The sequence below is a fragment of the Chanos chanos genome, chromosome 5 (genome assembly GCF_902362185.1).
Source record: "Chanos chanos chromosome 5, fChaCha1.1, whole genome shotgun sequence".
In the NCBI taxonomy this organism is placed as follows: Eukaryota; Metazoa; Chordata; class Actinopteri; order Gonorynchiformes; family Chanidae; genus Chanos; species Chanos chanos.
Genome location: NC_044499.1, coordinates 37,808,315 through 37,834,416, shown reverse-complemented (window position 1 = coordinate 37,834,416; position 26,102 = coordinate 37,808,315). Strand labels below are relative to the sequence as shown.

General features: G+C 41.0%; 1 protein-coding gene across 1 annotated transcript in view; it reads right to left on the bottom strand.

The window, feature by feature from the left end:
- Positions 1 to 5,264: 5,264 nt before the first annotated feature.
- ablim2 (actin binding LIM protein family, member 2) overlaps positions 5,265 to 26,102 on the bottom strand; it is a 45,935-nt gene continuing 25,097 nt past the window's right edge. The window contains exons 7-21 of the mRNA XM_030773719.1: positions 23,989 to 24,076; positions 21,903 to 21,961; positions 20,876 to 20,953; positions 20,474 to 20,614; positions 19,520 to 19,654; positions 18,704 to 18,788; positions 15,120 to 15,221; positions 13,475 to 13,528; positions 12,095 to 12,138; positions 11,833 to 11,941; positions 11,490 to 11,548; positions 9,949 to 10,006; positions 9,505 to 9,512; positions 7,953 to 8,033; positions 5,265 to 5,467 (exon numbers count right to left, since the gene is read on the bottom strand). Of these exons, the coding sequence (XP_030629579.1) occupies positions 5,354 to 5,467; positions 7,953 to 8,033; positions 9,505 to 9,512; positions 9,949 to 10,006; positions 11,490 to 11,548; positions 11,833 to 11,941; positions 12,095 to 12,138; positions 13,475 to 13,528; positions 15,120 to 15,221; positions 18,704 to 18,788; positions 19,520 to 19,654; positions 20,474 to 20,614; positions 20,876 to 20,953; positions 21,903 to 21,961; positions 23,989 to 24,076 (1,215 nt within the window). The 3' untranslated portion in view covers positions 5,265 to 5,353. The remainder of the gene's footprint in view (positions 5,468 to 7,952; positions 8,034 to 9,504; positions 9,513 to 9,948; positions 10,007 to 11,489; positions 11,549 to 11,832; positions 11,942 to 12,094; positions 12,139 to 13,474; positions 13,529 to 15,119; positions 15,222 to 18,703; positions 18,789 to 19,519; positions 19,655 to 20,473; positions 20,615 to 20,875; positions 20,954 to 21,902; positions 21,962 to 23,988; positions 24,077 to 26,102) is intronic.

The following is a 26,102-nucleotide window of genomic DNA, read 5'->3' as shown; positions in this document are numbered from 1 at the left end:
TGTGCCAGAGCATGGAGGAACATACCCGGAAAGACATGGATAAGAAAGGGGTTTGTTTCATCAGCTTCATTTATGTGTTCCTGAATATCACAGTCTCAGGAGGACAGCATTTGCCAATAGCAGCCATTCAACAAATGGTGGAAAGTCCTGCTCCATCCCATTGTCCATTGTTCACACAGGGACTTATATAAGAGACAGTTGAGAGATTAGGAAGTTCCCCCTGAAGACTCATACACAAGTTAAAAATAAAACACAAAAATAACCTCCAAAGAACGTATCCTTCTATCCTGTTATCAACGGCAATGGTGTGCACACACACAATAATAGGTCAGCTAAGGTGGCGGTTCACGAAATGTGACAGTCTGCGCTGTTGGTAATAGGCTGACTGTTGCGTGTATTATAGCAAACCTGGCTTTATGAATGAAATTCTACGCTGTTGATCATGTCAGTCATTTATTGTCCTCTTAAACCACAAATCCAAATCCACAAATCCAACTTCCCAGATTTTCAATTCAGACCCCTCGCCCCCCTGAGCTAATCCATTCAATTTGATTAATTGGATTTGTTCAAAATAATTAAGCTGCTTTCTTTCTTGTTCCCCTCTTCTTCTCTCTATTTTGCACGCCCTTCTCCCCCCGTGCATATTTTATAAACCAGTGGCTTATGGAGGATGGGGGGAGCGCGCTCCCGCTCGAGACGCCAGCTGATCCCACCAGGACCGGGTGTTCAACCACGGGACTCCTGCTGCTGCTGCCGCGAGCTCAGACTATTCAACCCCCTTCGCCACCCCGCCCCACCACCAAACAACCATTAGGTGTCTCTCCCAACAATTAATCACGCTGCCTCGTGCTTCTTTGTGCTCATCCTCAACCAGATCTGTGAATGGGCTCGGAGATATGCATACATGAAAATACATTTTTTTATACCGAACACTTATTATTGCCAATGAACGACTGTCTTTTAGTATCTGAACCCGTCAGTTAAACAGAAGAACAAAGGGATACGCGTCAAAAGACATAAGGAAGCAAAGGGTATTATCATTTAATAAGCGTTTGAGGCATTTTATTTCAAGTGGTTTGAATGGTGCTGCTGAACAGCACAGTCAAACTTCAATCTGAAATTTTAACAGAATAGGTTTATAAACTTCGTACTAATAGCAATGTGACGCACACTAAAGAAAATCGCCGCAAGTTACAGTATGTTGATCTGTGAATGTTATTCACAACACAAGATACTGTGAGTGATACACATTGTCATCACCAAAAAAAAAAATATTTACTGCTCACCTTTATTGTTGTTTTCCATGTCGCTACTGGGAGTGTGCGCCCGTATCTAACTACTGGGAATAACACTGCTCCCATGCAAGCGCGTCGGTCTGTCCGCGCAGTCACAGATGTACGTTGTGGCTAAGGGACCTGTCCAAACTAAAGCAAACTGTCAAGCAAATTTCGATTGACAGCAGGGCTGGCCAGTCTTGGACCAATAGCTGAGGGATGGAGGCGGGTTCGTTTTTCTGGCTGAGATACTTCGACATTTGATAGCGTGTGCGCTCGATACTACACGAGGGCTAAATGGAAAGGGTTGCTGTCGTAGTACTGCTTCGTAGTATTTTCAGGCTACCACTATAATGAACGCTGACAATCTATTGGACTGCGGAAATCCCGTCTGTGGAGTGTAGTATTTTTTTTAAATAATGTCTTGTATCAATAACTCATTTCATTCATCTATATGAAAAGATACAGGGCAGGAGCTAAACACCGATTTAGACCTCTGTATGTACATCTATCTATCTATCTATCTATCTATCTATCTATCTATCTATCTATCTATCTATCTATCTATCTATCTATCTATCTATCTATCTGTTATCCATATTTACATGCAGTGGATACATTACTCAGGGTATTTGCTCTCAGAGAAAAAGAAGTAAACCAAGTTGACATGATTGAATGAAACATTTATTGAAAGATGATCATCGGTATTTCTTGCAAACCAGCAAAGCAAATGAAGAAAAATGAAAATAACAAGCCAGAACAAAACAAAGAGCCAATAAAAGGCTTGGTAACAGTATTGTATTAAATCTTTAAATGTATAATTCATAAGTTCTGCACAGCCACAACTACATAAAATCACAGCATAGGCCTAATGTTGCATCAGATGTTTACGCAGTTGTTTGTTTGCATACACAGTGCAAAAACCAAAACATGATACTATTAATTGGCAACGAGTGTTAATGACTAGTGTACTGAAACTCCGTGTGGCAACACAAAAATACCTCTGTAAAATGGTGCTGAAAGAAAAAAAAACCCATTGCAAATACCATATTAAATACAAAATAAAACATATTTGGTAACATTGTTTTGAATCTGTTGTTTTACTGGTTACAGGAATCTCTCACATCTACTTCAAGCCCTGTTAGTCCACAGTAAAGAATTTCCATCTCATGCTTGTACAACAAGAACATTAGTATTACATGAAGATTTTTAGCATAAGAAACAGTAATCCCTGACTGCATCAGAGCACATCGGGAAGTGAAATAAATTTAAAGGCAATCCAGAGTCTCATAATACACAAACTGGACCAAACTAAGCAAAAGTGAAGCCCCAGTCCTCAGATCAAGTAGTATGGCCTTTGTATGGGTGTGTTGTCTCTGGGAGCGAGCACTGTTTGTGTTACAGGATCAAAGGGTAGCTGATTGAGCAACTGCACTGATGATCTGCGCTTGATTTATCTGGTCTGATCTACTAGGGTACTGAGGTTGAGATTCTCAGAAACACACACGCACATACACATACACGCACGCAAACACACACATACACGCACACGCGCACGCACACACACACACACACACACACAACCTTGTTTCTACAGCTGTTCAAACAAGAGTAGCACAATTGTTCCCCGCAACATAACATGGTGTCTGCATTTGGGAAGCATCCTTAAAACACACACATAGATGTACACACACTCACACACACACACACTCACACACACACTAACACACACACAAACAGGAATATGGCCGGCAGTGGCTGTGTAACACATACAGTATTGAATTTTGAAAAGCACATCTGGATTTGTGCACATTCACTGTCAACATTCAATGATGAATTTAAAACAGTCTTATATACGATGTGTTGTTTTGCTGTGCAGTAAAGCACTTAAGTTTTGTTCCATCGCAATGAAAAAGTAAACGTAATTCTGCAGATTTAGGTGTTGTTAGGGATTTCCCTTAAAAGGTAGATGCACTGTGTGTAACCTTTGAGAGTAGTTAGTATTGCTAAAGGAAAAAAAACCCCCAAAAAAACAAAAAAGCAAGTTATTCCAAAGAAATGCTATTTGTGGGTGTGGATGTACATGTGCACACATATTGGCATCAACAACTAAATAAGATTTCTTCATTTAACAAAATCTGGGAAATCAATGTAGTTCTAAGATTAAGAAATTCTGAATAAGTTACTCAATAACAATGGCATTTTAAAAACAAACATGAGTGTTCCAGTTCCTCCAGAATGAACACGTATAAGTCTCTCTCTCTCTCTCTTTCATGCATAACATCCTGTGTGTTGGCAAAAAAAAAAAAAAAGAAAAAAAAATACACCACAGCTTTTCACAAAATGGCATTGGCAAAAGACGGTAGATAATTATTCCATTTAAAACTGCTGGACTGAATGACTATACTTTACAGTGTATTGCAGCACATGTATTGATCACTGCTACAATAGACAAATAGGTTTTCTATATACACTTACACACGCATACACACACACACAGATATATAATCTCAGTCAAAGATTGAAACACAATCATATCTGGTTTGAAGTGTCAGTCAACTGCATGCATATTCAGTGCTGGCTGCAGGTCTGTGTCAGCTTGGTTAAATGCTACGTGAGTCTAAACAAAGTCGCAACGCTACAGTCATGTTGCAAACACCCTACCATGGTGATTAAACAGTGGGTGGGTGTTGCACGAGACAAAAATAGAAGTATAAAAATAATCTGAAATACTTTGATATGAGCGCATTCCAGACTATATGATGTTAGTGGAAAAGAAGCTAAGAGTATGTCTGGAACTTCCATGCTCGACAAAATGTTGTTGTTTTTTTTATTACCCTTTTTTTTAAAACTTTGTTTCATTAAGTTTATTCCATGACCCTTGCTTAGCTAGTTCTAGCCAACAGAAGTGCCTATGGAGAATGGTCAGGCTTCCAATGAACCAAATCTCTCCTTTTATCACATCGCACAATGTATCCTTTTAGGTTACTGCATGGCAATCATCTCAGGCTAAGAAAATAAACCAATGATACAAAACAAACAAACAAACAAAAAAAATTCATTTGTGATTCCTTAGCTTTGGAAGAGGAGCTACGATCATACATAAAAATGCAGTGAGTAGAATGTGGAATAAGGTGCATTGAGACTGGTTGTGAGAGCGATGAATGAAGACATGTTAGTTGCTGTGCCTGTGGCTGGGTCTGACTGACGGTCTTTGGCCTAGGCATGCTAGAGCAGACGGACAGGGCATGGTAAGGTATAGATCTGGATGGTCTGATATCTTAAGAGTCCATGTTGATCCCACCCTTTCAAAGATGGAGCTAAACACAGGTTGCAATAAGTGCAGAGAGAGAAAGACAGAGAGTGAGAGAGACAAAGATAGAAAGTGAGTGAAAGTTAGAGGTGTGAAAACAGGAGAGAGAGGAGGAAAGACACAGCTAAAGCCCAGAGGAGGGTAAAAAGAGAGGAACAGGCAGATATGAGAGGAGGAAGAGAGAGAGACATATGACAGAAGGACAGACATTGATCAGAAAGGAGTAACAGGGAGTATGAAAGGCAGAGTTCATTAACAAAGTGGTACAAAGAGAGCAAAAGACTGACATTTATAGGAAAGGTACAAAACAGTAGAGAAGAGTGCGTGTGTGTGTGTTTTTTTTATCTGCTTTTTAGTTTAGCCAAGGAGAAAAGAGACAAAGCAGACATCACAAAAAAGACAGAGGAAGAGAGAGTGCAAGCAAGAGAGAGACAGCGACAGCAAGAGAGAGAGAGAGAGAGAGAGAGAGAGAAAGAGAGAGAGAGAAAGAGAAACATGACAGTTCCATCTCTCCTCCCTGTCTGTCAAAGCGGTAACATTCATGCCAGGTGGTGTGTCATCCCTATTGAGAGTTGTTCTGCAGGTGGTTAAGGTTGGTCAGCGTTAGAGTGATGTTGTGAGAGCATCTCTCCCACGGCATGATGAGATGAGAGGACAGCAGGCCTGCAGCAGAATAGAGATGCATATATATATATATATGGATATATCCTCCTTCACTAATCCTCTCTCGCAAGCAGGGTGGATGACACAAGACTTCTTTTTTTTTTTAGAAGAGGCGAGCTTTTTTCTTCAGTTCGTTTTTCTTCCACAACGCCAGTCGGTCAAACTGTTCCAAAGTCATCCCAAACACCTGGTAGAACTCCTCTGGAGACAAGTGCCTCTGAAAAGTTACACAGCGACAACAGCAGATAGTCAGTTCAACTCTTTGCTCAGCACTAAATAACAGGTTATATCAGCAAAAATTCAAATGAACACTGTTCAGTCAGAAAGAGAGAGAACTCAGGCATTTCCAAAACTCTTCTTGTTAAATTGAATAGTACCTTCTTGCCCAAACCGTATCACTGTGAACAACAGAACTTGAAATCAAAATATCATAACAAAAGGGCATCTAACTAGTTACATGTTGTTTACCATAACAATAACTAGATATGTTTCTATAGTAATCACCCCTCTGTAGTGATTCTTCTTTCACAATATGCTTGTTTCCATAGCAACAGTCCACTCACATTCATGTGTCTCGCCATATGGTTCAACTTACACAAGACGGATAAATTTTGGCCTTAAGAACCAAGCATAGTCATATACACACACTCTCTGTCTTTCACATACACACCCATATACCCACACACAGACACAGTTTGTCTGTCTCTCTCTCTCTGTGTCTCTTACTCTCTCTCTCTCTAAAGAGTCCATGAAACAGATGTCTTACGTTTGCATTTTTTAGGAACCTCTGTTTGAAAAATGAGTCAAAATCCATCACAACCCTAGACATCGTTTGGTGTTTGTATTGGACCGCTAGGAGAGGGAATCTTATGTTGAAATTTAACGCATCAAATGAGATGCAATGCTCCAAAGGTTTTCTCCAATCAAGCAGAAAGTCCAGACTCGAATAACTCTCAGCAAGCGAGCCCAGTGTGAGACAACGTTAACCATCACACGAGGCTCAAAGCGGTCGTACCTTATGGCCTGGGTCATGTCTAAACATCTACAGATTCAAATGAGCTGGCACAGGAATTATCACACGCATTTGTGTGTAACTGAACGCTTACACAGATGCGCAAGCACCGTGGCAGCACTTCGTCAGAACCTGAAAAGGAAGCTCATCAACTAGATGGATGGACTCTATAACATAATCAGTGTTCTGTAAAGGCCTAAAACAACGGTTCCCTGTCATCACGCTCGTTAAAAGCCACTCAGCAGTCAAACGCACGGTGACTTCATTTGCCTTTAATTGTCCTGTGTTTGCCCTGCTAACAACATCCACGTGCATCATCAGTCACCACACATTAAAAATGGAAGGAATGGCTAAAAAACGATGTAGAATTAAAGCTCCCCCGTGGAACGCAAAAACCGCTTCATCACCGGTTCTGTCAACGTACGAGACTGTGAGCGAATATTAGTGTTTGTCAACAATGTAAAAAGAATTCTGGGGTTAAAAACTTGGGAGCTTATGTTTGGGTTTAGAGTGTTCCTTAGTGGATTTGCATAAATCCTTATTTGTTCAGACCTCATGTGTGTGGTAGAGTAATACTAGCAAATGCCTCGGTCTTTTATGGTTCTCTGGGAAAAAGCAATGGTTTTGCAATATGTTTTATACTGTCATCTTTTTTTTTTTTTTTTTTTTTTATTGGTTGGATGTTGTAAGTCTTTTCCCATGAGAATTCTCTACACATACTGACAATGAAATGTGATTCAGAAGTAGTGTAGTATCATATTAGTGTAACTCATAAGGGCATAGTTCGATACACACACAACCTCACATAAACACATACAAACACACATACACACACACACATACATGGATGCATACACATGTGAAACATGCACATATACATACATATACACATAAACAAACATGTGCACAGACACACACACACACACACACACACACATAGCACACAACTCCTTATCTAACGCATACATGTGTAAATCTCCCACAAATATGGAAACAATTTTAAAACACTTTTACCCCACATGAACTTGCATGAACACTGACATCTACAACATACACATATGCACTCATAGAAAAAAACACGCCCATACACTCATGCGCAGACCACAGTCATTCCAAACACACAATAGGAGGGAAAAGGGCTGATAAATCAGGACATCATAACTCAAGCTGAGGTTACTGACTGCCAGCCACATCCCCTCTACTCCCATAACGAGCCAGTGATAACACTCCTTCGGTGTCCAGTAAACACTGCTGAAATGCAATAAGCAAGCACTGCTGGAGCTAACTGCTGATGTCCAGCAGAGTTTAGGCATTAGCACTCTGCCCACCCACTCACACACACATACACACACACACACACACACACACACACATACACACACACACACACACACAGCCATCCGCGACAGTTAAAACAAAAAAAAACAACAAAAAAAACCCATTTAATTTCTATTATTCACTGACCCACTTACAGATTTATGTGGAAAAGTATCACTCAGCTTTCACATTAATGACTGGGCTGCAACAGATCTCTCAGTTTCAAATTTGCCACAGGAACTGTGGCAGTTAAAGGTGTCCCTGATTTAGACATTAATATGGCTGGACTCTTTGCTGATTAGTCTCTTGACTTCAGTAATACAGAGGTAAACTCAGACATGGGAGCAGAACACATCTCCTCTTCCTCTCTTACCTCCAGCCTGGTGCGGTCCACATCACGGGGTAATTTCACCCTTACTCTGTGAGTAACGGCAAGCATGTCATATGGATATACCTAAAACACACATACACCAAAACAATGTATTTACCTAAACAACACAGACAGTACGGTTAAGCATGTGATATGGATATACCTAAAACACACATACACCAAAACAATGTATTTACCTAAACAACACAGACAGTACGGTTAAGCATGTCATATGGATATACCTAAAACACACATACACCAAAACAATGTATTTACCTAAACAACACAGACAATACGGTTAAGCATGTCATATGGATATACCTAAAACACACATACACCAAAACTGTGTGTTCACTTATAGAGCACAGACAGTACGGTTAAGTGGTGAAACAAAAAAACAAAAAAATTGAGGAGATTAAATTGCCATGTAATATCTGCCTTCCCCTGATGAGTATACACAATAAACAACAACAACAAAACTTGAAGAAACTTATAAATATTTGGTGACTTTCATTGACTTGACTCTTTCTTGTTGTAGTATTATGTATCACGTTTTAATCCTTTAGTGCAAGTACTTAAGGTATTTTCTGTAAAGTACTTACAATGTTATGCAATATGGAATAACCATTTGGTACAATAGCCTTTCTTTCCAACTTTATACCAGGCTGCGCATACTACTCAAAAAAGGCTTAGTCACCTGAGCAAACAAAGCACTAAGCCCAAACCAAAAACACAGAACATTTGGCAACTGACATCCCCTCCTGTGTGTTACATGGAGAATATCGGCTTGTACTGAGGGCACAGTTGAATATTCCAATCCTGGACCGATACATTAAAATGTTTTTTTTTTTTATTCCTGGTCAACTAAACAGTCCAAGAAAAAGTGGTATTGAGCCTATGATGGGTAAATGCACTGGGCAGATCTAACGATTGGACCTTGTGCAATAGAAAGGGGAGGTGGAGTAATTTCAGATGGTTGGCAGTGTGCTGTAATGGACGTGGAGGGTTCTGCTAACTGGGTCATGTGCTGCTCATAAGTTCTTGTGTTTTATATAATGTTTGTTTGTGCCTAACAAATGTCTGGTAATTACTGAGTAAGTGAACAGAGCTGCTTTTGATGCAAAACAAATTTCTGAAAAATCAGGCAATTAAGTCACGTGATGTATTGTATCAAACACACATGCACACACACACACACACACACACACACACACACACACACACACATACACACATGCACACACACATACACACGCACACATACACACGTGCACACACGCACGCACACGCGCACGCACACACACACGCGCGCACACACATTCACACACACACACATACAAACGCATGCGCGCACACACACACACACACACATACACACATACACACATGCACACACACATACACATGCACACTTGCAGACTTCAGTGCTCCACACAGAACATGACTAAATGTACTGATGTGAACATTACACATATCCATAATTATAATGGAAACAGCAATTAAAGAAACCTTAATTGGAATTCTCTCGCAATACGAGAATACATGATCAACTTACTTTGTACTCTGGATAAAAACGCAGCACATTGACGATGGGTTAGAAAGAAAGAAAGAAAGAGAAAGAGAGAGAGACAGAGAGAGAAAGTAAAACAGAAAGAGAGAGAGAGAGGGGGAGAGAGAGAGAGCACATTAATTTATACCAAATTCTTTCATCAAGCAACCTATTAAATCATGACCATGGTTGGACACTCAAATTATACTGTCTTTGATACCATGTTCAAGCACAGCTCATCAAAGGCTGAATAATTCCCCCCAACTACACACATACACACACACACACACACACACACGCGCGCGTGCACAGAGTCTTTTAAACAATACATTTATGAGTTTGGCAGAGTTATTTTCCTCTGTAGCCTTTTTCTACGGAATAAACCACTGAAATATACTAAAGCTAAGATGCCATATGCCTACAAACCCCCTCCTTCATACAGACACATACCTCTCGTTCCCCCCCAGCTGGACTCTTGGTCAGGGTCATCTTCACCAAGATCGGCTGTCTGAGGAGGGTAGAGCAAACCAAGATCTTTCAAACATTACCTTCAACCACCTACACCACAGAACTCTTCTATCTCAACACTCTTTCCATATAAGCATGAAGATACACAACTCATTCAGTGCATTCACATTACTCCAGTTCATGCCCTCTGCGACAGCAACTAAAGAAAATTTCTCAATCTTATTGGGACCATGTCTCATTTCACTGTTGTCCTGTTAAAGGACATTGTCCCCTCTTTCCTCTTGATCTTTCCTCTTGATTTTCTCGGGTCAGTTTGTGTGTGGCACACACTGCGTCTGACACAGCTATGGCCCATTGCTCACAATTCCCATCAAACCTCATTCTTTCTGTCCTGACTCACCACAATACAGTCATCAAATACACATACTCACACTGGGCTGAACATCTCCCATTAAAATAAATAACAGTCATTGGTTCTGCACGGTGTGTGAAACACACTGATACAAACAACAGAACTATTACAGCATTTATATTGTGTGTGTTCCTTCCAGGGTGGTCTCACAGCAAGTTCATAAAGTTAGCCTGTTTCAACTGCTTTTCTTTCATTTCCTGAGAGTGAAGGTCAAAAGCTTGGCAAAGCCAGCGACTTCATCCTTTGATGCTGTTGCACCTTTGCATCTATGGCTGATCTGACGTCAGTTCTGTTTTTTATCTTATATAGCCTTCATATATAATGAAAATGAGAACAGAAATGAAAAGTTAAACTAAACCAGCAGCCAAGGGCAGAGATTGCATTTTCTTCCCAGCTGTGTGTTAAACTGTGGAATGAAGAGCTTTTAAGAAATACTACCACCTAGTGTACAGGAGTCAAATTGCTCAAGGCTCTTGATAGCACAGAGTGAGTTTGGGACAGAGAGCTAATTGAATCATGATCTCATTTAAATGTGGGTCGAATCTGTAGGGATGCAAGCAAAGCTGCTAACAGATACATTCAGTCTCTCTTTAATCAGGCTGTTCAAGACAGATCTGCTCTCTGTGCGGATGCCAGATAAAATGAAATGGGCTCCTGGAGAACAGCCAGGGTGTGAGGTAAGAATATGTTCAAAGTCATACAACCATTACCCTTACTAAACCTTTCCACACACACACACACACACACACACACACACACACTAACACACTCACACCCCCCTCCCCACCCGCACCCCCAGCACACACACACACACACACACACACATTCTCGGGTCATGTTGTGAGCCATGCTTCCTCTTTTTGAAGCACAGTGATATGACTTGATTCATATGCTGGATAAGAAAATATTCCCCTGCAGCTCAGCCTCAAAGCAAATCAAACAGGATTCCACTGAGCTGAGACAGAATGACCGCAGTGGTCACACCCAGAGAAGAGAGAGAGACCCACTGCACTACAGGGGTTACTTGCATATCATTATGTAGAAGAAGAAGAAGAAGAAGAAGAAGAAACTTCTTCTCTGTGTTTGTGTCACTTGGAGGAGTGCAAAGTACCTTATAAATGCCGTTTCTCCCATATCCTGGTAGTGAAGCAGACTTATTGTAAGGGAAATCTGTTTAAGACAGGCAGATAAACAACAACAGTGGACTGAATATCACTATCTTTCTCAAACAGCACATATTTAACATTGTGTTCACCTGTCAGACAAAATATTATTAAGTTAATTATTAATAATTATGAAGCTAGTTCTCAGGGGATACTGACTGAGTGAGGTGCTCTCAGATTGATCAGCTTCTGGACTGAGTGGTCTATGATCAGCAACTGACTGGTTACTATCTTGGTGAATGGTACTATATTAGGTAAGAGGTGTGTGGGTGTGACAGGCTGGTCACTCACTGGGCTGAGTGGTGTCGGTGGGCAGACTGTGGGTGGAGGTTCTGGGGTCAATGCCGTCCGGTGACTGTCCATCAATTTCACTCTTCAGTATCATCCAACTGGTTCTGGTCTACAGACACACATACACAACAAGGGTATGAAAAATGTGGATGAGTGTATGGATTCATGGACGTTCGTTTACATACATAAAATGACAGAGGTACACAGATATGGACGAGTGGAAGGATGGATGATCAGATGAGTAGATTAACTGAGAGCTCACCTTTCTGTCTATATCATCTCCATCTTGCCATGAGGTTCTGGAGGCTGCAGAGCAGTAAAGTAATAACATATATCACATGGGTGAAAACACACATAAGGTCTCCGGTCACTCATACTACAGGAGACGCAAAAGTCAGAACACAGCATGCAGGGCACACTACTGTAAAACAGATTTAAAAACAAACAAAAAAACATCAAGGTGTAGGATATATTATACATTCTTACAGTGGTGATTGTTAAAAACATTTATGTATCTTGTATTTATGCCCCTTCGACCGTTCATACAGATGACGTACAATGTTCAACAACAGAGATACTAGAGACATGTACATAAACATGGACAATACAACACAAATGTAATTTGCAAGGTAAACACACACTGTACATTGAAGGACAGAGGTGCATAAAAAAATAGTTATAAAAGAAAAATACACCACGACATAGAGACAATAACAATAACAGAGATGATTAGGAACACTAGCCCAAAGATCCAAACTTCTACAAAACAGTCACAGGGAGAAACACAACTACCTTTCAACCAAACAAGATGGTGTACAAAAATGCCTGACAAATCAAAATGATATACAAAGACACCCAACCAATCACTGTGAGGTATACAGGCACTGATTAACAGCTGTTTCACAAAACCATGGTCTAATGACATACTGTGAATGACAGGACAGCAATGCATAAACAACAGGCACAAAGAGAGGGGTAAGAAGGAAAAAAGAGTGAAAAACGACCAAGACACTCATGTGAAAAAAAAAAAGCCACAACTTAGAGTCTCCCTGTCAGGCATTCTGTTCCAATAACCAGGCAGTGGCTGTTGACTGCTCTCATGTCTGGGCTGGTATTGTGTGGCTGTTTACCAGAGAAGCGTGTAGTCGTTGACCAATTGAAAGTCCATGTAAACCATATTTAGTAATTTGAAAATGTGACACATTTGAGAAATGATACAATACATACATTATGCCACAAACATATACCACAAACCACAAACCACAAACATAACTACCTTTGAGGTTTAATAATCTCAAAGGAACTAACAGTTTTATGACCCCAGCTGGACGAGAATAGTGTGATAGAATTAGAACTTTTGTTCAAAATGTTGCTTAAAGCAAAACCAATAACAATGCAAATGACTGGTTCAAATTGAAAGTTTTGACCCCTCACTGGGCTTGCTATTGGTTTTGCTAATGACACTCATACTTATGACATTGTCAAAATAAAGTTCTCACTGTAATGCCTGAAATGGAAACACTGGCTAAAAAAGTACAGGAACAAAAGTGATTGGGTACCATGACAACCAAGCACCATGGTGACAGGCGTCATGCACCACAACATGCAGAGAGACATGGTTATAAAGAAGACTGAACTGTACCATGCTGTTTGTAGATAGGGGGTTTTCTATAGATATTATCTTTGACCTTAGTCTCTGAAGATGGAAGACAGAGAGAAAAAGAGAGATCATGGCAGAAGCAGAATTGAGAGGTGGAGCGAGAAAGAAAGAAGGAGAAAGAATAAAGGAGGAAAATGAAAAAAGAAGCATGAGTTAGCTGTTATTGGGGGGTGGAAGAAAAGGGCAGCATATGCAAATGGGTTTTTTTTTTCCATTTTTTTTTTCAACATGGAACATCTGTAGCTATATCAGATTTGGCAAGTCAGTGTTCATATGTCAAACCTTACAAGTTTTTTTGCTTCTTGTTGTCATTTAGAGTTCTGTATTTATGTTGGAAATTAATGAAAGTTGGAAATTCAAAGGCAAAGTTCAGAACAACGGAGTTTGATTGATGCCTATCAAATTCAATCCAACGTTTCCAGTGGAAATTCAACAAATTTGGAACTATTTACAACCCTAAGTCCAATTATGTTTTTACTATTTTGAATAATATCATGGATCACAGCATAGGATAAGTGATATAAACACTATCGCCAAATAAGCTTTTCCCTCAAAGGAAACACAGTGGAGGGTAAACAAAGCAGCTGAAATGACAAAACTGCATCATTCTTAACAACTGGCACAACTTGTCTGTCTCACTAGTGCATTTACGCCATCTTTACCTCACTCTACTTCAGAGCCTAAGCAGTGTGGAAACAACTGCCATACATTAAAGTTGGGCTCTTTTTTGGGGGGGGGAAATGCATTTAACGCAATGCATGTGGATCATTCCATGAGTCTTTTCAGTCAGTGCCAGCACTGAGAAACAATAGCCCCAATAAAATCAAAATAAATAAACACAATGTGTAGAAAACACATTACACTCATGATCAACAGTCTTATTCATTTGCACTGAACCCAAATATGGCATGGCACATTTTGGGAGTGACAGCTTTTTGTTCTCGACTGGAACAAAGTGACTTTTGATCCTGGGCCTAAAGCAATGAGCTGTAAAATATAATACATCAAGAGTATTTCTAATATGACCAACAGCACTGAAATCATGGTTTAAGGTTACCCACCCTGTCAAACAGCTATTGACAAGACAAGAGTGATGACGCTGCAAGACATAGGCTTTGTGACTTTATGTAGTATAATGTATGAGATCTGCAAATATACTGAAAGTGATGTTTTAGATATCAATTTATGTATTTGCTCAAACTGATATCACATCTTCTGTTATAAACAATATAACAACATGTAAAGGTAAACAGCACAAAGATATCACTGAAAGAGAAGAGAAGAGAAGAGAAGAGAAGAGAAGAGAGAAAGGAAGGAAGGGAAGAGAAGAGAAGAGAAGAGAAGAGAAGAGAAGAGAAGAGAAGAGAAGAGAAGAGAAGAGAAGAGAGAAAGGAAGGAAAGGGAAGAGAAGAGAAGAGAAGAGAAGAGCATGAACAAGAACAAGAACAAGAACAAGAACAAGAACAAGAACAAGAACAAGAACAAGAACAAGAACAAAAAGGAGAGCATAGTACAAACATAGGTTACAGGTCAGACAGTGTAAATGCAACAGGCAGAAAAACAGCGGGGAGTGAGCGGTTTAAGTTGAGAGTGGTTTCAGAGCAGAGCAGCAGAAAGCTAGACTTACCTGGTATGTGGAAATGCCTGGGGGCAGCCACATAGGTGGAGGATGGAGACTTGCCATCAGAGTAGGTGGAAAGGCTGGGGGTACTCCGCCCACTTTCACTACCTCCATGTGCAAAAAGAGGGGGATGCAGAGAGCAGTAAATAGGGGAGTAGGTTGGTTAAAAAGAGAGTCACACTGCATTTATTCTTTAAGCCTTAACATGGTTTAACTCAATGATCCAGTCATCTACAAAGATTGTCTTATACATTCCTCTGGCATTACACAGTTGGCTGGTAACAAATTTGGAAACTTATGGAGACTGAGAAGTGAATGGATGTTCTGGCCAAATCTACAAATCCCCTTATGTGTTTGTTTCATGTTGAGAGCAGATGGGTGATGAACTTTAATGGTCACTATGACCAAATAGTTTCACAATGCATTGTGTCACAAGCAGACTGAATCATGAAGTCACCAACACTTTATGAGCCAGGGTGAACAAATATTTATATAAAGATTAAAAAAATACTGTACCAAGAAGAGAGAGATAAAGTGAGAGAGAGAGAGAGAGAGAGAGAGAGAGAGAGAGAGAGAGAGAGAGAGAGAGGGAGAGAGAGAGATGGAGAATGGAAGAAGACCAGACTGTAATGTGAGTCAGCATAGCTGCTTTCTCCTTTGTGAGTGTAACAAAAGACTGTGCAAATTTGCAGATTGCAAGAGCAAAAGTAGTCACACACATACAAACGCACACACTGGGTCACATCCGTCTACGCAATACACAGTGAACTCACATACACTACACACTCGCACACACATGCGCACACACAAACACACACACACACACACACACACACACACACACACACACACACACACACACACACATGCTCACACACACTGAACTGCAAAAATACACACTCCAAAAGTACACAAAAGTGCTGTTAGTAAAAAGGTCCACAGAACATAACGGGGAAACTCCTCCACACATCTGGAGTTTAGGGAGCTGGAGAGAGTCTTTGGTGTCTCAGACGTACACAAATCACTGAGGTTCTCTTGGCTGAGAGGGGCTGTGGTGAGGGAGGGGGCAGGGGGGCAGGGGAGAAGGGGAGAAGGGGGTAGGGACTTGGTTGTGGGGAGAGATGGTCTTTGGTATTCGCCCTCGGCTACGTTACAGGCCGACCAGCTGAGAAAGCTTCTCCTAACACGCTGATGTGGGACACACTTTTGCTGCTGGTTTTTAAGGTGATACAGCGCCACGATAATGTCGTTACTGTGCTGGGCTTTTTGTGTCAACGGCGCTCAAGGATTCTTTGTTTCTCTCCAAGTTCTCTTATGCATCTATAGATCACGTTATAACTGTTACTGTCTCTGTTTTATATATCAGCCTAACTCTCTCTATTTCCTCATCTCTGAACCACCACATGAAACATATATATTTTTTTATCATGCAGATTGTGTCTGAGAGTATTACTGCAAAATATTATTATTGCCTGGCTATAACTGCTTGTGTTGGGAACACAAACCTTAAACCTAAAAAGAGAGGGCAAAATAAATAATCAAATAATAAGGAACACATGGTCATATTCATTAAAAGACTGTTAGGCCTGTTATGGAACAAGCTCAGTTGTGTGTCACTGCCACTGGCAAACAAACTTCAGAATTACAGCCTTGACTATTTTCTCATTTTCTCTTTTTTATACACTGCTGACAGTTTTTATTTTCCATCTTTAAGCCCGTCTAGCAGAGAAACCACAGTGACAGGATCGCACGAGTGATTTACAGACGTTCAACCGTAGTCTCACTCCTTTCTCCTACTCTCCTGCTTTATTTCTCCATCCTCACCTCTTTCTCTCTACTCATTTCTTTCTTGTTCTTCCGCCCACAATAGAGAGCTGGATGTTATCAGTGTGATAAAGGTGACATTCCCTAATGGGAAACTAATCCCTGATTAATTGGGTGACGCAGATTCATACAGACATTAGCCAGCCAAAAAAGACAGAGACATATGCCTCTAAGTGCCGCCTGATAAGACTCCTTTAAATCTGGACTAGTGGGAGGAAGACGGTAGATATTAAAATTTCACCCATGTGGTTTGGCTCAAGTTACTCCTGTCAAGGTTTTGGTGCAGCTTGCTGCTGAGTGACTCTTTTCCCGGATTTCTTGTTGGAAGGAGTACACAAACAATAACGTAGTTCCTCTCTGACCACAGATAAAATCTCACGGCATACATCTCATGAGTCGTTCTGACCTCACCCTGTCAGCACACAAACCTACAAATAAATGTTATTCTGTCAAGGTGTAAGATTAGATGAACAAGTCAACAAAGGATGTACAGGGTTAAGAAAAACAACAACAACAACAACAGCAACAACTATACAAACAGCAGAAAAACAAAACCCAGCAAAAACACTAACACATTAATTACAGGCAATCACTGTTTGAGAGTCAAGAACGAAACATCTGATTAATGTTACATCCCACTTAACAAAGCACAACACCAATGACCACATTTACATTTTTTTGAAAATATTCTCCTCAAAATCCACACCCTCTGTCAAGGGAAAATTACAGTTTCAGCTGAAAAATGAGTCCAAAGGAGTCCCATGCAATACCACTTGGCAAACTTGATGACAAAAAAAGGAAAAGAAAAACAACTTCTCCATGGACACAAAGAATAATTACAAGCAAGTCAAACGAAGTGGTCCAAAGACTGAACCCTGATGAACACCTCAAATCCAACACAACTGATTTACACCAAAAGAGATGCACAGAGAGACTAATGAGTCCCAGTCATTACCGTAAGGAGGCAAATTGAGGTGCAGAGACGTCCTAGGCTTACTTTCAAGGATTGGTTCTTGTTTGAATCCTGTATGAATTCCTGTTTAAGGAAGGGGAGGGCGAAGGACAATTTTCACATCTGTGCGATTAGAGCCAAATCTAATCGCTCATTAGGTCTAGCATTACTGAAACCCAGTTGAACTCTGTATGGTTTTCTTTTCAGTCTGTGGAATTCGCTAAGAGACTAAGTGGTCTGTTAGTGTTGCAGTGATTCATTTTTCTAAGCAACAAACCCATGCATATCAAGACAGTTTTTTTGTTGTTGTCCTCAACAAAATGAAACAAAAATATCAATGTGTGTTGCATTAGGAAAAGTTAGTTACATCAGCTGAAGTCAGCAGTGGTTTGAGAATACCGAGGGCTTTGGTGACTAGTCATGAGTTTACTTTATCTCATCATTACACCAGCTGTGGCTGACTCAGCTGGGGGCAGTGGGGTCATGGAAAACAGCCCATTTCACTACACACACTCCTAGGCATCATCCCTATCCACCAACACACTGAGCTCAAGAGACTTTCACTGGGCTCCCACTTTCTGGACACTTTTGAGCCTAATTGGAGATGGGAGCGCAAGTTAAAAAAACAAACAAATAAACAAAAAAAACCTTCATTGTCATAATTAAAAAAAAAACAGAATCCAAGTACTAGACATTCTCAGACTAAGACTGAAGACTCATTCCGAAGTGTACACTCAGACAGTACAATTTGCAGGGAGACAGTGTGTTGTGGATTGGAATGGGGCCAGGGTCTACACAGGCTGTGTTCAGATACCTCTGAAGTAGGGGATGTAGTTGTGCTGTTGAAGCATAGCCAAGGTGGTGGGGTTGAGGGGCAGTGAGACACCGCCACTCCCTGCCTGTGGAGTGTTTTTAACGCTACTGTAGTTTGGGGGCAGCGTAGAGGAGTCCCTGGCACCACCAGAAACACCATACCTACCCCCCGGGTACACAGGCAATGAGCTGGAGTTTCCAGCCTGTGGAGTGTATCTGCCACCCTGATATGGCTCTGTGCAGAGCAGCCACAAAAAAGGAAATAGGGACAAGTGATCAACATGCCTCTGTATAGGGCTTTAGCATGTCTGGTGTTGTATGCAGAGTATATTACTAAGATATGATACATAGCCTTATCTTCTATGTAGATCAGGGGTCTCAAACTCCGGTCCTGGAGGGCCGGGGTCCTGCTGATTTTTGCTTTCACCTCTTAGTTACCTGTTGATTTTCACCTTGAAAACAGGTGTGGACACTCGGCCCTCCGGGACCGGAGTTTGAGACCCCTGATGTAGATCAAGTCAAACAAACTCTGTCTATACAAAGCATGTATTTGTTGACCAGTTCACCAATAACTGTATAATCTGCTCCACAGTAGCGAACAGCATCACAGTCAACAAAGGAAAAAAAGAAAATAGGAAACTACAGTGAAGAGAAGGGTGGAGCAAGTAGGAAAGGAGCGTGAAAAAGAAAAATATCACCACTCATTGTGTTTCTGGGAAACTTAGAAGAGTGCATGATTTCCGTGGATACTGTTACCATGACAGAAGACAATAGAGAGTTTTGTTTGCAAGAAAGTGAGCTGCAGAGTGGATGATACCAGAGAGGAAAAGATACCTGGTCTGCTGTAGTTTTGAGGTGAGCGGGAGGGGGTGTAGCGACCATAACCTCCCAAAGAGCTAGTGGAGCTGGGACTTGATGGCCTCCTCTGTCGGGGCGACTTCTCCCCCTCTCCCTGTAAAAGGACAGTCATAATTGAAAAGTAAAATCAAAAATCAAAAACTTTCAACATTCACTGACCATACCTCTCAAGTCACCACCGTGGTATCTATCTATATATCTATCTGTCTATATATATATTCATACATCTATCTATACACACGCATAGGGATGATGAAGTGACATGGAATGGAATCAATAATCAGTCAGTGTTTTACTAATACCAACAACAACATTTTTCACAGCATCAGAACAACAGAAACAGAACTTCACACGAGTTACACAAGCACACCACTCTGCAATGTTAGCTCCTGAAATTCAAAGTGACTGTTTAGACATATATGAGAGAGAGCACAGCGTTTTTGTGGTCTGGTGGTTTGATATCCCACCGTTTCCTCTTTACCTCTGTTGGAGTAGGTGTGAGCAACTGTGGTGACTGCAAACAAAGAGGGGGAGAGAGCTCATGAGTAAGATGAGATCACGGGAAGTCACATGCAATATGGAGTTATGTGATGCGTAGTCAGAATGGTATCAGTGGGCATTATCTTAAGTATCAATCTAGTCTCAACAAAAGCCAGCAAATGGAAAAAGCAGAATAGAAAAATAAATGTATATGTTAATGTTAATGAGAAATTTGTTAGAGAGGCATCAATGGTTTTAATAATAATAAACTCTTCAAACTCTAGAGAGGGACATGATTACAAGAGGTTCAAAAAGAGAAAATCTTTTTTTATGAAGAGACCTGGAATGTGTATATGTTTGTGTGTGTGTAAGAATGTATGAGTGTGTGTGTGTGTGTGTGTGTTTATGTGTAGACAGATATATTTTTGTCTACCTCTCCAGTCCTGTCATCTGCAGGGTAGCTGATATACGGAGAGTATGAGAGCATGTCAGGTCGGTCAATGTTGTAGATGGCCTTTACTTTAGGAAGAGCTGCAAGGTCCTTATAGTCTAGAAATTCATCACCCAATTTTGCCTGAGAAAGATTGATACAAAGGGGATAGAGAGAGAGAGAGAGAGAGAGAGAGAGAGAGAGAGAATAATTACAATGTGAGCAACAACAGCGGATCCGTACGTACTCAAACAGTCCCTGAAGCTAGTCGACTGTGATGTTGCTAACCCCTGGTGGCCCACTGATGGTGATGCAGCTGAGACTGGATGAGACTACAGATGAATGAACTGACAGTTCTAAGAGAGGCCAAACACAAAGAGTGTCCATGATGTTTTGGATCCTTACATAGATAACTCTGCTTGGTGAGCCTGATGCACTGGAAGCTGGAGCTGAGGTGATGCTCTCAGAGGAAGTCCTCGTCACCTGAAGAAAGACAAAGAAACAGGGTCAATATTTATACACTCAGACAGACAGAGAGAGAGAGAGAGAGAGAGAGAGAGGATTTTATTATTCAGGAGCTTACAATGGCAAACACACTTGCCATGTCTTTACTAATAAACACCAGTCAAAACAGTCCAAAGGCAATAGCTGTCTGTCTCTTGGCACACCATTATGATGTAACATCAGGTGGTTCATTAGTAAAGCATCCACGAGTGATACCAGTCATTTGTTTGTTTATTGTTTATTTGTTTGTCATTTATAGCCAGACTTCCAAACTTAACAGAAACACAAGTCAATGCAATCGGCACTTTAACCTGATCACATGATCAGGTTGGTGAGTCAGTAGTCTACGACGGCCTGTCAGGTTCAGACAGGGACCCAGTGAGTTCTACTGAGCTGAAAGCAGGAGGGGGACTCCCATGCATTGGAGAGAGAGGGAGAGGGGCAGGCTACATATCACAAACCTGCTCAGGTACATTGAGACGAAGGTCATTGGGCTGTATCCGCACCTGCTTCTGGGAGGAAGATGGGCATTACAATAGAGGGGATGAGTCCCAGGCCCTGACCTATTACTGTCTTACAAAACATAATACTGGCCCTCACCATGATCAGAGAGAAACCTCTAAACCTACCACTAGTCCAAACAGAAACACTGCCCTTTTTACCAGTCGGGTGAAAAAGGAACTATTCGTGTGTTACAGTGTTTTAGAGTAAGTTCAGCGAAAAAAAAAAAAGTCACAGTGGATAACAGCTTGAGTCACTTCTGCCGTGTTTGAGGTGAAAAATAACAATGTATGAGGAGGAAAATCCTTTCAGGGCTGTCTTAGCCTTTTACTTTTCAGAGGATAGGTGAGCTTTGGCTTTTGTGAAGTGTGGAAGCGCAGACTTTTTGACCTTTAGTTAGCTAAACATGTGTGCCATCAGGTCTTACCTTACTCTTCTCCTCCATACGAGCTGCCTGTCGGCAGGGAGGATGCCAAATGGTAGAGCCTGAGAGAGAGAGGGAGAGAGAGAGAGAGAGAGAGAGAGAGTTTTAAATATTTAATGTTAAATGTAGTTACTTTGCAAAATGTATGCAATCTTTCAGACAATGTGAATTGTGTGATTAATATTTGTTGATGTAAGTATTCTGAGAATGATATACACATTGATAGGACAGGGTTTGCAGTTGAGTTTGGTTTGCTAAATGTAGAGACGGGTGGGTGTGGAATTTTTTTACTTCATTTGAGCGCTTCAAGTAAATGTTCATTTTCTTTCAACTGTGAGTGGAATTTAATAAAAGTTTTTAAAATAGAGACATCTTGAAATGAAGCCCGTTCTAATTATCACAAACTCATCTTGACCATGGCTTTTGGATTCGAAGGCCGACACATCAAAAAAGTGTGCAAATTAAATTTGATTTCCACCAGAAAAGAATAACAGAGCTTCATTAAGTGGAATTGAAAGTTCTTATCCATGAATAGTAAAAGAACGCTTTAGCCCAATGTTCAGAACAGAGTCATAAGAAAGATAACTGCAAAATAATCGAAATCCAACTTTCAACAACAATTTCCTCTCAGAAGTAAACTTCAGCCATTGTTCTGAGACAAAAGGACAGGCGAATGAGTCAGAGAGCTGATTCTTCTTTCCTTTATGTCTGTACTTTCTCCATCGTAATGAAGGAGGGTAATACGTCTGTCTCTTAAAACCATACCCCGTTTCCAGCAGAGCATAAATCCTATGTGAATACTGGCTGCAGTGCAGGGATACTGTATGGTAAATCACTAAATGGAGCCCTGTCAGTGACTGGACTTTCTTTACTACATCCGTTGGCGCTGTATAAAACTGAGGGGAGAGGTGAGTCATCTCTCTTTAATTCATTCATCCAGAGGTCCACTGCTGCACTGAAAATCAAGGCTCACAGTTAGAACTGCACTGGTAGGAAAATTACACTGTTTTTTGCAAGACTCCTCATTCTGTAGTTGATTTGCAGTAGCATGTTAAGCAGTGTATGCATCACTGGCTTACATAAAGCCTGCTGTTGATAAGATCCTGTACTGAGCTAAAGCCAATAGCATGAACCATGCTTTGTCAGTCTTGACTTTGATTTGTACTGATTACTATATGCACTGTTTATGTAGTATTTAAACATCCATTGTGCTATACATCTTTACTGATGTGGTATATGGGCTTGTCCTGAGCAGCTTAACTCAAACATTATTGGATATTGAAACTTAAGTGTGTAAGCTCACGGCTTATGAGTTGCATTTAAATTGTCGGTTGAATTTAAAAACGTCCTCTCACAATATTGTGTTTATGGCTGTGTATCAAAACCTACAATGATTTACAATACAGAAGTGCAATACACTTAAGTTGAAGCTGAAATGCTGGCTGTATTTCTTCCCCTGTTAAACAACACTAAAGCCAACCAACGTCCACAGACCCAAAGTTTTGGAGAGAGCAGATGTATTGGCCTGTCTATTCGTAGCCATGTGCTGTACAATCTGATAAGAGTTCTGTACGCCTGTGGGTCTCTGAAGATGTTCCTCTGAGGCATCTTCAAGGCCAGACCATTCATCATGACAACCAATCACAAAATGAAATACATCGCCATGGCGATATTCTCACAGTCAGGTCTCTTGACACAGCTCTTTAAGCCTTTCCATGACGTTATTAGATTACACTAGATGTGAGACACAGCAATAAAGATGCGACTACGTGAAACAAATATATTGCCTGCAAAATAATAAAAAGCAGCGTTAAAATGGTCCCAGTCTAGTTGTGTTTGAGCTCCATTATGTTTCCAAAGCATTGTGTATACCTATCATATGCACAATTACTGGTGTAGCCAGCAACACATTGTTTTGGGAGGGAAAAGCAGGGTGTGCAATGGGTAATTAATAGTACAAATATGTGTACATAAGACTGCAGCATCCTAAAACTGGATCATTCGTTTTCGTATTGTTGAGGCAACTGGCAACTAAATTTGACACAAGGCTAGACAAATAAAAGACATTATTAGACAGTATGTGTATTACCTTGGAGGTACATTTCCTCTCCCTCACCAAACATCTGGTCACAGCGTGCACATCTGGCACATGTGGGGTGGTAGTGCTTATCCCCAGCCTGTAACACACACACACACACACACACACACACACACACAACGTGTCAGCTTTGGCACCGCACAGACCAAAAAACATGCCAGGAAATGTGATGTGATTGTCGAGCTAATACACTATTTTGTGTATTCCCAAAACTAATTAAGACCTTACCGTCTGATCTAATTAAAAGACCCTGATTACTTTAGAATCAGCTTAATATACAGCTGTTATAGTGTTTGACCAGTAGGGGGAACTGTACACTGCATCACCACTCTTGTATTGAGGGTCACTAGCATTCGCATGTGCAATTTACAGTAAAACCATGATGATTATTCTGCCCATGCAGTCAGTGTTTCAGTCCTTAACCAACCAAGGCCAATAAGACAGGAAGATTCTGAGACTACCCTAGCCATTTCCAGTAACAAATCTATCAGCAAGTCCACAATCCTGTAACAACTGTGTTAGGGGTGTGGTTTAACCACACCAGCAATGATCAAGCGTGTGTGACACTGAGTCTAACATTCACATACTATTATGGGACCCGTTTCTTAGATTTAAAGAAGACCGCATAATTCAAATCTGTTGCCACAGCGTTTGTTTGAATACTGATGGGTCTGTAATGAGTTGACATCATGCTCTCTTTTTAAAGGGGGTGTGTTCACAGACACATGAATCACTCACTCACTCGCTCCCTCTGTGAGCCCGCTGTGAGCAATGACATAACTCACAAAATAGGACCCTGCTAAATTTATAGACTCCCTTTGTCTGGATATTTCATTGAAAACCACTGTAAAAGGCTGTGTGCATATTATAAAAGAGCAAGAGAAAAAGAGAGGGGGAGAGAGAGAAAGAGGGATAGAGAAAAGGAAGAGAGCGTGGAAGAGAAACAGTCATAACATTCATGACAAAATGTATTCTTGTTTGCTAACATAAAAAAGAAAGATTTTTTTACATCATGTGCTGAATCATCTTCTACTGTTTTCTGTAGCATCTCCCTCGCTCTCGCTGTCTCCCTCCTTGTCCTCTTTTTCCACCCATTTCTGTTAACGTCAGTTACCGCCTGGGCAGTGTGGGTTACTGCCCACTAAGCTACTGCCTGGGCTGTGTGGGACTGGGAGTTGGTTTCCTGAACATTCTAAAGACTGCAACCAATTGCTGCGGTTAGTTGGGCATTGTCTGGGCAGTGTGCAGCCACCTTAAAACAGACTCATCTAGTCTGTCTTCCCAAGCATGTCTTACAGCTGTCCTAATGAAACATGAAAAACAGACACCCACCGTGCATGACGGCCAAGTCCCTTGTCAATAAAAAAAGCTAAAGAATGTCGCTATTTTATCAGAAAACAAACTTTAGTGTATTCTGCACAGACATGTTGCTAATTAGCAACTTGGGTCACAGAAGAGTGAACAGGTGGTGGCTGCCAGCGTGACTTCATCTTTTCACAGCTCTGTGTCTGAGATAGTAAGTCATGTCTCACTGCCTCTGGGACAGCAGACAGGTGCTAAAGTGTTAGACAGGTGTGAGGCCAGCTTGGGTCAGTCTATAACACAATCCAAATACACCCTACACCTTTCACAGAAAAGCTCTGGGAACGCCCGAAGAGTTCTGGAGACCCCTGCTGTTCTGTCCCAGAATAAGAATTACAAACCTTTAAGATGCACTTACATTGATATGGTGCAGAATATGCAGAATTCTGCAAAGGAACATAGCGCAAAACACCACCCATCCTTAAGTAAATCTTCATCCATAACCTCTCTGATACAATGACATCATTCATATTCTCTCATGGGTGTTTGCTGTTATTTAAATTAACCTGAGTTCCATGTTTCTCTGCCCAGCCTCTCCACAGCCCATTCCTTTGGACGCAGGTGACGGTTTTGCTGCTGTAAATGTCATGGCATTTGAGAGACTGATGTGATTCTTAGGCAGTGGCATTCAGTGGAGTATATCTGTCCTGAGTACATCTGGCTGAAATCACGGAAAAATAACTACCCACCGCCACATAAATCAGAGCTATTCAATCACAATCTCAAATGGATCAGATTTCAAA